The sequence below is a fragment of the Neomonachus schauinslandi genome, chromosome 6 (assembly GCF_002201575.2).
Source record: "Neomonachus schauinslandi chromosome 6, ASM220157v2, whole genome shotgun sequence".
Lineage (NCBI taxonomy): Eukaryota > Metazoa > Chordata > Mammalia > Carnivora > Phocidae > Neomonachus > Neomonachus schauinslandi.
Genome location: NC_058408.1, coordinates 129,287,406 through 129,300,015, shown reverse-complemented (window position 1 = coordinate 129,300,015; position 12,610 = coordinate 129,287,406). Strand labels below are relative to the sequence as shown.

At 57.0% G+C, this 12,610-nt stretch overlaps 1 protein-coding gene across 1 annotated transcript in view; it reads left to right on the top strand.

Moving 5' to 3' along the window:
• Nucleotides 1–12,610, top strand: part of SH3PXD2A (SH3 and PX domains 2A) — a 237,123-nt gene that overhangs the window by 123,738 nt on the left and 100,775 nt on the right. The window contains 2 exon segments of the mRNA XM_044916140.1: nt 3,867–3,881; nt 3,883–3,959. Of these exon segments, the coding sequence (XP_044772075.1) occupies nt 3,867–3,881; nt 3,883–3,959 (92 nt within the window).

The window sequence follows — 12,610 nt, the reverse complement described above, 5'->3', positions numbered from 1 at the left end:
AGATCAGACGGAGCACAGGCTCTGGACTCGGATGGCCTCACTGAAAGTCTTGCTTACTGGCTGTTTGGCCTTGAGAAATTTCTTAACCTCTCTGTGCTTTATTTGCTTCTTCTGTAAAACTGGAATTAGTCATAATGTGATGATTAAATGAGCCAATCCCCCAGCATGTCAAGATTATTAATAAATGCTGACCTAAACAAAGCCCGATAGGTTTCTTCCCTGCAGGACTTCTCAGAGCCTTTGCTATACTAATGAGCATGGTGATCTCCATGACCAAGGTGGGCATCTACAAGGCATCATTTCACATGTGCCCACAAAACTCATTTTACCTTCTCAAACAGGTGTTCCAGGAGATAGCGTGAGATTCCAGAGCTAGTCTGCTTTATCCTAGAAGAAATGACAACCAGAGAGGTGAGGTGAGCTCACGTAGCAAGTATATAGGGGCAGGACTGGAACTCGAATTGAGGTCTCCCGACTCCCATGCCAGTGTTCTTCCTAGTATGCCTCACTGCACTCACCTAGAGAACAATAACAAGGACAATAGTGCAACAACTAAAATTTACGGAATGTTTACTCAATGCCAGGCACTGTGCTAGGCTCCTCCTCATTATGGTCTCACTTAGCCTCCTAACAGATAGTGCCATGTCAAACCCATTGTACTAAGCTCAGAGAGGGCAAGCAACATGTTCAGAATCACACAGCCCATGAATGGTAGAGCCAGGACTCAAACCTGGCTGGCTGGCCCTGAGGCCCCGACTTAACCACCCCATGGCAGAAATCCTGAATGTCCAATGGCAGAGTTTTAGGCCTGGGTGGTATCCTTGGAAATACTCATGTATGGCCCCCACCTGCTCCTCTCAGAACGGCTGGACTGGGGGGTTCCCCAGCTCTGGCAGTCATCACTGGCCCAGGCCCCGGGGACTGACTGCTCAGCATCTAGCCCTCCTGCCAAATGATTTTGGCCAGAACAGGGCTTGGCGGCAGCACGGATGGGAGCTGCCCTGAGCTGAGAGCCTCTCGTCAGCCTGAAGTCAGGATGAGCCCTCCATGCGGCTCCCTCCGGGGCTCTCTGTTAAATAAAGATGCCTCGGTGGTTCGACCAAAAGGCCTCTTTGTCTGAGGCCCTCACGGCCCACACGTCCTCTGCCCCCGGAATGCCGGTCTCTGTCGGCATGAAGAGCCCCTGTGTTCGCTGCTGGGGCTGCGTGAGCCCTTAGCCGGCCGGGGCCCGCGCCACGGGTGGGTGGCAGTGTGCTCAGCCGGGAGGGTGCTAGCGCTCTGGGCCGGCTGGAAACCTGCCCTGGCCCCCTTCCCTCTTCCTTGCAGGGAGGTCACCCTGGCAGTGAGTCTGCACGCAGCCCGGGTCCCTGGTCATGGTTTCCCTCCTGTGTCCTGCCGGCCCAGCCCAGCCCAGCCCAGCCCTTAGGTTCTGCCTTGTGCGTACAGGCCTGATTTTCCCTCTGTCCCTGTCTGTCGTCTCTCTCTCTCTGTATATCTGTCTCTCCATCTGTGTCTCTACCTGTCTCTGTCTCTTTGTCTCTCTCCCTCTCTCTGTCTGTGTCTCTCTATCTTCCTCTTTCTCTCTCCTTCCTCAGTTTTTCTTTTCCTTTTCCCTCTACCCTCCCTGGGGGAGAAAACAGGTTAGGTAGGTTAAGTGAAAACCTGGACGCTTTGGGGGCAGTTTGCACCCATTCTACCTTCTAATTCTGCACATTAGCACAATAGCCTCAGTGTCCCCGCCATAAACAAAGGCAAGGATGTCTGCCTCCAGGACAGAATGTCTACCTCCAGCGACCCGTCATCACACGCGCTCTGGCAAGGGCAGAGGCTGCGTCTGACTCATCCCTGGGACCCCCGGCAGAGCCCCATGTCAGACGCACACACTGAAAAGCCCTCACTGTTTGTTGGATGAGTGAGGTCAAGGGGCCCAGGATGGTGCCTGAAACACAGTAGTTGCCCATTAAATGTTCATTTCCCTTCTTTTCTGTTTCCTGGCTGTTCGTGGGGATGGGATGTGTTAGAGACCCTGGGAAAGCCATGGGCTCTAGAAAGAACAGCTGTGAGTTGCCTAGTGTTGTCTTACCTGCTACAGTCGGGTCTTGTCTCATCTTGCCCAGGTGCGGGTATGACATCAAAAAGGACCATCGTGGTGGGATGCCTGGTGCTCAGTGCCTCACCTGCATGGTTTCCTGACCAGCTCAGAGAAGAATTGAACAATTGCTTCCCCGTTCCTTAACATTAGACTTCTCTTCTTGCAGTCAAAGACCACATGTGCTTTTTTTTTTTTTTTTTTGCCCCATTATCATGTCCCACTACTGTTGGGTATTGGGCTTGGCACAGCAAAACCCTTCTTCATTCATCCGTTTGAGCAAATACTTCTTGCCTGCCTGCTCTGTGCCAGGCACTCTTCTGGGATCTGGAGACACACAGTCAACAGAACAGAATCCCGACTGCATGGAGCTTACCTTCTAGCAAGTTCTTTCCCACCTTTGACAGGGCCTGTGGGCAGGCCACGTGGCCTCTCTGAGCCTCCACCTCCTTATCAGTAACATAAGGTTGAGGTCTGCCCTCAAGAGGACCATCATGAGGTTCCCAGTGACTCCGCACATGGAAGCCCCAGCACGTTCCTCGGTACAGGGGAGCTGCCAGATCGGGTCACGGCACCTGAAGCGGCCCCAGTGAAGGGGGCCCAGGGAGGCACAGGCACATGACAGGCTCCTGTTCAGCTGACCACTTACCTGGAGCCTCCTAATGAGCAGTCCTTTGCAATTCCCACAGTCCCAAGTTTCCCTCTCCCTTCTCCTGGCCCTGTCCCAGAGTTCCCTTGGCCCGGGCCCTCAGCCCTGCTTTGGCAGCAACTTCTCCTGTCTGTTTGTACTAAAGAACCATTCCAGTATCTTCTCTGAATACGGAATGGAGTGGCCAGGGGCAGGGCTTCACCTGGTCTCACGACAGCACCCCCACCCCGCCTCCATGTTGGGCAGGTCAGGGGTCCCCGGTGCCCCAGGCTACGAGGGGTAGAAAATGCGCTGGTGCGCAGCAGGAGCTCTGACCACCTCTGGCTGTCACGGCTCACTTTCCAACAGCAGATGCTCAGGACTCCCTGGAGAACAAGCTCACAGCCGGCCCATGCTCCTACCTGGACAGTTATCCCCACCCAGTGACCATCTTCTCCTCTCAGTGTCAAAGTGTCTTTCCCAAACCCCCCTCTCTGCTAATCGTCCTAGGTCCCGTCGGATTCTGTCACAGCCCCCTGTTGTCCTTGCTAGAATTATCTGCTTGTCATTAAATAATTAATTGTGCAGTCAGTATTTAGGGACAGTGACTATCTGGCGATCCTGGAATGTGGCTAATAGGAGACGAGGCTGGTAGAATAAGATCTTGGGTTGTCAGGCTAAGGATCTTGGGCTTACTCTGTGGCCAGGAGAGAATTCTCTCAGGGTTCATGCAGAATGACTAGCTCCTTGAGGGCCCTGAGCCCTAGGGATCAATGGACCCTGTTTTTGGTTTGGTTGGCTGGTTGTTTAGTGGACGAACTGGCTGGTTGAATGGTTGGTTGGTTGAATTGCTGGCTGGATGGTTGATAGATTGACTGGGGTTGACCGATGAGTTATTTTTATTAGTTGACTAGTTGGTTAGTGGATTAATTGGCTGGTTGGCTAGTGGATGGGATGGATGGAGAGCTGTTTTGTTAGCTAGCTGATTAGTTGATTTGTTGATGAGTTGTCTGGTTGGGTGGGCGGCTGGCTGGTCGACTGTGTCGTCCACGGCACCGTCCTTGAGCCTCTGCCGTCACTGACAGCCCAGGGTGACCCTGCTTTGGGTTTTCATCAGACCTAATGCCCTTTTTTCCTGTCTTTCCACAGGCACTTGTCCGGCTGCCCCCCCCACATTTCACAGTGTGATGAAGTCTTTCGGTTCTTTGAGGCCCGACCGGAGGATGTCAACCCCCCGAAAGAGTAAGTGGTAACTCAGGTCTCTTCTGTGTGCTTTGAGGTGTGGGCCAAAGCTGAGGGCAGCCTGGAGAGGCTCAGGATGTGGAGACACAAGGAAAAGGAGATTGACCAAAGGGATATGGACCATTATTCCCCAGGCTCTTATTGCCAAAGCTTGCTCCTCATTTCCCTTGACCCCAGGGCTGGCAAGTAAGGGTGTCTCTGCATTTGGGGAGCAGGTTTTCCTGCACACTCATTCTAGCTCACATGTTAGTGTAAGGATCAGATGAGGTAAAAGAAAGTCTAATGGTCCCTCTGCTCAGATGTCCAGGATTAGCAGTCATTGCTCTTAATTGTTGCTGCTACCAAGCTCCCAGATGCAATGCAGGCCCGGGGAGGCATGTGCTGTCCAGGCTGAGAACTCGCCTGCTGAGTAACTCCTGGGCTAGTTCATAATAGACATTAGTAGCCGTGTTTACAGAGGAGGAAACTGAGTCCCAGTGAGTTTAGGTGATTTCCCCACGTCACACAGCTGGTTGGGTATGTGACAGGCAGGAGGCTTGAACCCAAATCTTTGATTCCCAGTGGCCCCATGCTGGCTGATATTTCCATGTTTGGGGAGAAATGGGGAACCAGGCAGGTGTCTCTTCTCTGGAATCAGGATGCTCTGGGTCTGGTGTCAGGATGATATACCCAGTCACGCTGGTTTCTCACACACGTGACCAGACTCCATTGTGAGGGCCACCCTCTCTTGCTCAGAACAGTTCCCTCACCTGACTAGGTTCTCAGTGGAGACAAAACTCTGGTTTCCACCAGGAGCTGATGAGCAGAAGAAGGCAGGCAGGCAAGTGTGTTGGCTAGAGGATGGGGAGAGGACTGTCGGGGGTGCTATTAGATCACCTCAGTCAACGTCTCTTTTCCCCTAAAATCTTAAAGTACCAGGATGGGTGGCAGAGACGCAGAGGGTGTGGGTACTCCAGAGGGAAGGGGAAGAATTGTACGGAGGAGCGATGTGGGACAGGTGGGAAGGGGCCAGAGGCCATCTGGTGACGGGGAGGAGAAGTCTGAAGACAAGGGTGTGCATTGCGTGGCTCTGGGGACACCATTCACTGCACTGGGAACAGCATCCACGGAGGTTGTAAAGCGCACCGTCTGCACACCCATACATGGCGGTCCTGCCGAAAGGGGCCTTCTCTTTTCACTCATACTAGAAGACCAAGAGCCTGGAATGGCCTGGACCCACGGGGGGAGAAAAACCTACCCAGCCCAGAGTCTTGCCATCTCTCTGATGGCTGCCACGGGCTTAAGAAACGAGCAAATGCTACAAACCATCAGAAACTCCTCAGTGACTGGGTCACAAGGCAGACTCGTTGAAAGCTACAGAGAATAGGATGAGTTCACACCCCAGCTCTGCTGCTTACTAGCCACACAACTTCGAGGCAGGTCACTCCCATGGCTTCCCTGAGCTTCATTTCCCTCACCTGTGAAAAAGGGACTAGTGATGAATCCCTGTTCTTGCTGCCTCCAGGGGTTCTCTGTGAAAGTCAGAGGACATGAGGGCTGGGCAAGAGCTTCGTAAACAACAAAACGAGATAGAAATGTGTGTTCCACCAGAGGGAGAAGCACTGCTCTCACTGCACCTGCTGTGTGTCAGGCTCATGAGAGAGGACTTAGATTCTTATCCCCACATTACAGATGAGGAAGCAGAGGCTCACAGCGGGAGCCCGGACTTGAACCCAGATTCTTCAGGTTCATACAGAGGCCTGTACTCTTCCCACTGCTCCCGCCTGCCTCCTGGTTTGGGAGGGGTCGGGGGACTGGGGTCCTGACGCCTGTCTGTGTCGCTCTCCGTGCTGCTGCCCTCGCCGTCCTCACTCTCTCGGCAGAGGAAGGCTCCTGAGACCCCAGCAGTGGCCCCGGTCCATCCAGCTGTGATGGTCTCTCACAGCCTGCCCTTTCCTTTCCGTTCTGCCTTCCATGGGGAGAGAAGAGATGTCCCTCCCCAGGCGATGGTCCCTGAAGTCCCATATGATCACGGGCCCACCAGAGGGGAGAGGGATCGTTGCTGTCGGGTAAGGAGCAGGTCCATCGCCACAAAATCACTGACGCTGCCTTTGATCCGTGCCCCTCAGCCCCGTTCTCTGCCAGCCAGCTACATAAACTGGTCCTATTTCACCTCTCTACCTACGCGCTCATGGCAGTAGGTTGGCCTTTTGCCCATTTCCAGAAGGCCCTCAGGAACGATGCTAGCCAGGCGTGGGGAGACGGTGGTGCATTGGTGAGGCAGTGGGCATGGCCTTGCAGAGCCAGGCTCTGGGGTCAGGGCCTGCCACTCAAGGCGGTGATCTCTGGCCATTGGCTCAACTTCTCTGTGTTTCTGTTTTCCCATCCCTAACACATGATAACGCGGGACTCATGGAATGGTCAAGAGGGCTGACAGAGATAACAAGTGGATGAAGACCACCCATAGGAAGGACTCAGCAGTTTTGTTCGTGGAAGGTTGTAGAACAGAATGGAATGTGGCTCGGTGCACACTCCCCCCTGCAGATCACAGCCTGGCTTTTGCAGGGAGGGGTCATAAAGCATTTGCCTCCGAGTCACCATGGCAGTGGGGTTATCGGCCTCTTTCTTGAGGTGCTGCCAGCCACCTGGGCTGGTTCACAGCTGGTCTGGCAAGAGACGGCCTGAGACCAGGAAGCCCTCCAGCACGAGACAGACCTGAGGCTCAGGAAGTAGGGTCAGCTGTGGACAGACAGTTCTGAAGGGCTCCTCCTCCCTGGCCGCGCTCAGCCTCCAGGAACTGCCAAGAGAGACGTGTGTTCCAGACCACGGTGTGCTTGCCGTTAAGAGCCCAGACCCGTAGGTGACCCTGGCCTGACAGGCTGACGATTTATCAGCCAAGGGCCCGCACCCCCCTGTCTTGAGCTGCTTGCACCTTCCCCGCCGGCCGCAGTACACCTCCCCCTCCATCCTGAAACATAAACACAGGATCAAGTATCAGTGTATTTTGACTCGGGGGCGACTGTAGAGCAGCTTATCGAATTATCAAAGCCTGTGGATTTAATTGGAATTTTGCAGATAACCCCCTGGCTCTTTCAAGTGTGCTGCTGCAGGAGCCCTGCGGTGTGCACAGGGCCTGGGGGCGGGGGGAGCTGGGTCCCTTTCGCATCTTGCTGGGAAGGCAAGGCTGTGGCAGCCCAGCCTTGGCGGGGGAGGCGGAGCAGGCCCGCGCCCCTCGGCTTTGACCCTAGGCCGCTCAGGGGCTTCTGTGGGGGGAGAGCAGGGTCCTCTTCTGAACAGCTAGCCTGACTCTAGACCACCAGCCCCACACGGAAAGGATGCTCCTTATAGACGGACACTTCAGGTGAGCCTGACCCAGCGCAGCCACCCCAGGAAGGCAGCTCCCGTCCTCCTGCCTCCCGCGACGAACGCCGGCTGCTGGGCCAACCCCAAACCCTGGCCCAGATTCGTCCCTTCCCTCCGCGCCCGCCATCCACTCAGCACGTCTGGTGTACGCTGCCTTCGGAGTGTTTGCGGACCCAGGCTGCCTCTCAGCATCTCCCCTGCTGCCACCCCGAGCCACCCTATCATGGTCCTCCCATGGAGTCCGGCCTCCCTGCCTCTGCCCGTGCTCTCTGTGGTCCATTTTCAACATAGCGGAAGGAAGGATCATTTAGAAAGATGCGTCAGATCATGTGGCTCCTCTGCTGAAAATCCCCCATGCCTCCCACGTCCCTCAGAGTCAGGGCCCCCTCAGCCTGGCCCTCCCTTCCCTCCGACGGCACCCTCTGCCGCTCCCCCACCGGGCTCCTCTCCTGCTGCTCTGGCCTGCTGGCTGCTGCCCACCCCTGGCAGCCCTGTTCCTGCCTTGGGGCCTTTGCACTGGTTCTTGCCTCTGCCTGGGCCCCTTGGCCCCTCTCCAAGTGAGCCCCTTGGCCTGTTCCCACACCTCCTTCCAGTCTTTCAAACCGCTGCGCAGCAGGGCGGGCCCTGGCCTTCGGCTAAAATCCCCCGGCACTTGCCCTCCCCTTCCTGGCTTCATCCTTCCTTGGGGAGAACGCATCACCTCCCACACATGGCCTGTCCACACGTGGCCTGTCCACACACGGTGGTGACTGTCGGTCCCTGTCACTGGGATGTCGGTTCTGGGGGAGCGGAAGCTTGTACCCGTCCTCTTCACACTATATCCCCGGCGCCCAGAGCAGGTGCTCAGAAAACATCTGCCAGAGGAAAGACTGATCGTTCAGCCTTTGTTATAGTCTTACACGGGAGACAGCCCGTGACGGGACTCCGCGGAGGAGATCGAGGCCCAGAGAGCCAGCGTAGCTTACCTCATCAGCCAGCTGGCAGGCGGCAGGGCCGGAGTCCAAACCCGGCAGGCTGGCTGCCGGCTGCCGCGCCTAACGCGGCCCTAACCACGCACTCGGCTCGTGCTGCCTAAGTCGGCCCCCTCCTCGAAGCGCCCCCTCCTGGTCCCCACCTGGCCAGGGCACATGGAGACCAGCCTTGGCCCCTTGGACAATTGATTTCTTTTTGAGGAAGATGTGTTCTGGGGAAGCCCAGTGGTTGAATAGGAACACCCACAGGTGTGTGTGTGTGTGCGTACATATGTGTGTATGCATGTGTATGCATGTGTGAGTGCCCTGATGGGGGGGCAGAAAGGAAAAGGAAGATGTTAGCTTTCTTGGTTACTTCCTCTGTACTCTATGTATTATCTCATTTAAATCTCAGGCCGCCCCTGAAGTCAGTAATATTGTCCCTGTTTAGCGGATGGGGAAACAGAGGCCCTAACGGTACATGGCTTGCCCCAGGCCACACAGCTGAGAAGCCGGGGAGGCAGACCTTGAACAGGCCCGCTTGCCTGGGAATGGGGGCACCGTCCTGTCAGCCACCCCCACCCCCCACCCCCCACCACACACACACACACACACACACACACACACAACCTTGGGAGGGAACTGAGCATCTCCCCCTCCAGCCCGCGGCACATGGCCCCAGGGTAATGAGGGGTCGGGGGGTAGGGTGGGTGAGAGAAGCTAGTGATGATGTTCTTAGCATCCTCTCCGGGGACTCTGGGACAGCCTTAGTCACCACACCCTGAAGGAGGCAGAGAAAGACGCACCCCTGGAGCTCGAGGGACTCCAGTGCCACACCAATCCTGGGTTAACTCCGACAACCAGCAGAGCTTGGCCTCCTGGCAGCTACAGCTGGTACCCCCGCAGTGCCCAAGGTCACACCCGGCAGGGCACGTGGCCCGCCCGGCAGGGTCCTGGGGCCACACCTGCCGTTTCCGCCCTCCCAGGCTTTGCTGTGTTGGAGCCCCTGGAGGACCGACCCCCTGCTGGGCTGGGGGGCCAGGGATCCGCTGGTCTGGCTTCCGCTGGTGCAGGAGGCCCCCCAAGCAGTGGGTACCTCTGCTCTGATTCCCATGTGGTGTCCGCGATGGCAAAGGGGAGCTAAGGCAGGCCCAGGCTGGCTTGGCAGGACTTCCAACAGAGTCAGCCACATGACCCAGCAAATGCCTCTTTTCACAAGTTTAAATTCTCATTTAATTTAAAGGGTGAACCCAAAGGTTCTCAAAGGGACCTCCATGAGGCCTGTCTTCAGGGCCCTGGGTTGATGTACATTCCTGTTGGAAAGGGTCAAACCAGGGAGAGGTCCAGCCCCATGAGGACCCCCCCCACACACACACACAAAGGCCTGAGACCTGCCTTTGCATCTCTCTGGCCTCCTGGGCCAGCAGCTCTGCCCTTATTCTTAGTCTCCTGTCACCAGAGTACAGCCAGCTACTGCCAGCCTCCAAACCCAGGCCTGCTGTCCCCTCCACCTGAAGCAATGTCCTGCCCCCCTCCCCACCTGCCACAGGACTAAGTCCTACTTCTGGAAAACCGACCTATAGGCTACCCCCGGCTGCCACAGGGGTGGCACTGACCATATCCCACGCATCTGTTCCTGGGTCCTTCCCACCATGGGAGCTCACGTCTCTGGGGCCTGGCCCTCTGTGGCTGGGCCCCAACAAACCTGAGGCCATTTAACAAAATTGTCAATAAAACTGCCCACAGTCATGGGAGCAAAGTGAAGAGTATTCTTGATCCCCCTGGAGTCACTGGTCTGGGTTCAGGAGCCAGCTCTACCTCTTGCTTCTCTGTACCTCAGTTTCCTTATCTGTAGAGTGGGAATCACCATGGCACCTGTGCCCAAGGGTTGTGGGGAGGTTGACAGTCTGGCACCAGTGAGTGCGGTCAGCCGGGGCTTGCGTCATCCTCCCCCGGGGAGGGAGGGCACGGCTGCCAGAAGCTGGTCTGTCAGTCACGGTCCCCAGGCTGTACCCGTCCCAACCCAACTATGGTTGACCCTCTGCTCTCTACCCAAGCCCATGGCAGGGTGAGCATACACACATTTGCCCCCCCGCCCCCATCACAGAGGGAAAGCAGAGGCTAGGCTGGGCTGCTGGGCTTCTCTCTTGTCACACGCTTAGCGTCCCACGCGTCTGTCTGCTGCCAGCTCACAGCCTGTGGCTGGCAGGGCTCACCGCTTACACACCAGTGGCGTGTGGCGGGCCCACGAGGCAGGCTGAGGGTCTCCTGCTCCCTGCTGCCCCCTCTCAGCTCTAGGCTCAGGCCTGTCTCCTCAGCTTATTTCTTCCCAGGAAGCCAGCCAGGCTCCTGGTCAAATTCTTGAACTTCCATGGGAGGAGCAGAGCCTCGCTAAACAGGTTTTTGTTCAGCCCCAAGGCCACAGAGCCACCCTCTGTTTTGGACTGGAACAATGGAACAATGGCCCAATGTTTGGAGAGACCTGGGGTACAAGGTTGTGGGCCCAGAACTGTCCTTGCCCCAGCCTGCCCGGAGTGCCGGCTTCTGGGAGGCCACCTGCCATGGGGCAGCCCGGCAGACCAGCGAGAAAGGGAGGCTGTCCCACCAGGAGGCCTGCTCCGGGCAGAGGCCAGGGGTTGTGTCCGGAGTGGGGGCTGACCCAGAGGGCGCTGAGCCAGGGTTCCCCGAATGGAGGACAGGGAAGATCAGAAGCAGACAGAGATTCTGGGGCTGGGGCGGGCGGGAGGGCAGGCCCAAGAAAAGACATTCCTCTGGGGGGTCTCCCAGCCTCCCTCCTGTCTGTATCTTGGAAGGGATGGAGGCTGTGGCTGCCCTCCCCCAGGGAAAACAGGCCAGGAGGAGCTTTGCCAGCCCTGCCTTGAGGACCCAGGAAGAAGACAGAGAGTGTGGGGGTGGTGCAGACAGGCTGGCCCTGAGAATTTGGGGAGGCTCCTCCAGGGGGCACCCCATCCTCTGTCCCAGTTGAATTCCAAGTCAGGCCCAGAGGTAGGCTGACTGCTTTGCTCCTGTCTGACTCCTGATGTCTTGAGTTAGAATCCAGGCTCCGCTGCCGATGGCAGGGTGACCTCAGGTTGATGATGGCACCTCCTCTGTAAGTCACACCCACCTGCTTAGGAGTGGAAGAGAATTAAAGGAGATGATGTGCGTGGAGCACACAGTAGCTGCTTATCTTCTCTCCTTTTCCCTGGGAAGCAAAGGGAAGGTTGTGACAACAGCCCTGGAGAGAGGGTCTCTGCTGTGCTTCCCTTCTCAGCACGTATCCACTGAGCACCTACTATGTGCCAGGAGCTCATGGGCCGATGGACTTAAGGCTCAAGGTCGAAATTTTGAACAGAGTTAAATTAACTCCTGAGACAACAGTCAGAACACCCAGCTCTGCTTTGGCCTTGAATTAATCACTCCACCTCTCCAAATCTGTGAAAGCCTCTGGGTCTGTGAAAGTGGCCAACGGTAACCACGTGGTGGGGTAATGGGAAGGTTCAGGGTGCTAATGCCCCGTAAGCACCTCGAGAGCGCCTGACCCAGCGCGGCTCATTCACAGGAACTTCCATTCTCCTTCCCTTTCTTCCAGAGCCCAGGCCTGGGTGCAGAGGGGCCGCTCTGGAAAGGCTGGAGGATGGAAGTGGCCAGCTCTGCGAGCACTTGCCAGGGTTGGTGCTGATGGTGGGGTGCGGCTGCCCCCCTCCGCCCCCAGGCACCCCACCGGCAATCGAGAACTCCGAGGGGTCCGTGTTCCTGGCCTTCCCCGGGGGCACGGGTGGCCTGGGAACTGGAGTGGAGAGCCCATTCGCCCTGTGCTTTGCTGAGTCCCGGTGAGACCCTTGCCAGTAGGCTCTGCCACCACCCACCTGGCCTGGGACGTGGCCCACACTGTCCCTCCAGCCCCTCTGCCATCGGCAGTATACAAATAGTCTCTTTATGTGGAGGTGAGAGAGCCAGCTGGATGGAGGGACCGTGGGTCCACTGGGAGCTGGGGGCTGGAACAGCACAGAACTTTATGCAGGCAGACCGTGCCCACCCCCTGCCGGGGCCCCCTTTGCCCTGGGTGGGCAGGTGGGAGGAAGGTGCCCACAGGAAGCTGATTCCAACCCACTTGAAAGGGGCATTGGCTCTGGGGAACAAGAGTTTCTGAGGGCCCAATGGTCGTGCTGGGTGGGAAGTGCAGGGAGGCCAACTAAACAGCCCAGCTAAGAGCAAAGGCTCTACGGAGAGAGGGTTATTCCATTTTCAGTCCTGGCGCAGGGATTCAGCTCTCTCGAGTGGGAGTGGGAAGGAGGTGGTGGGATAGGAAAGGTGGAGGGGTCCGGGGGTGTGTGTGTTTCCCTGAAATCTTAGCCC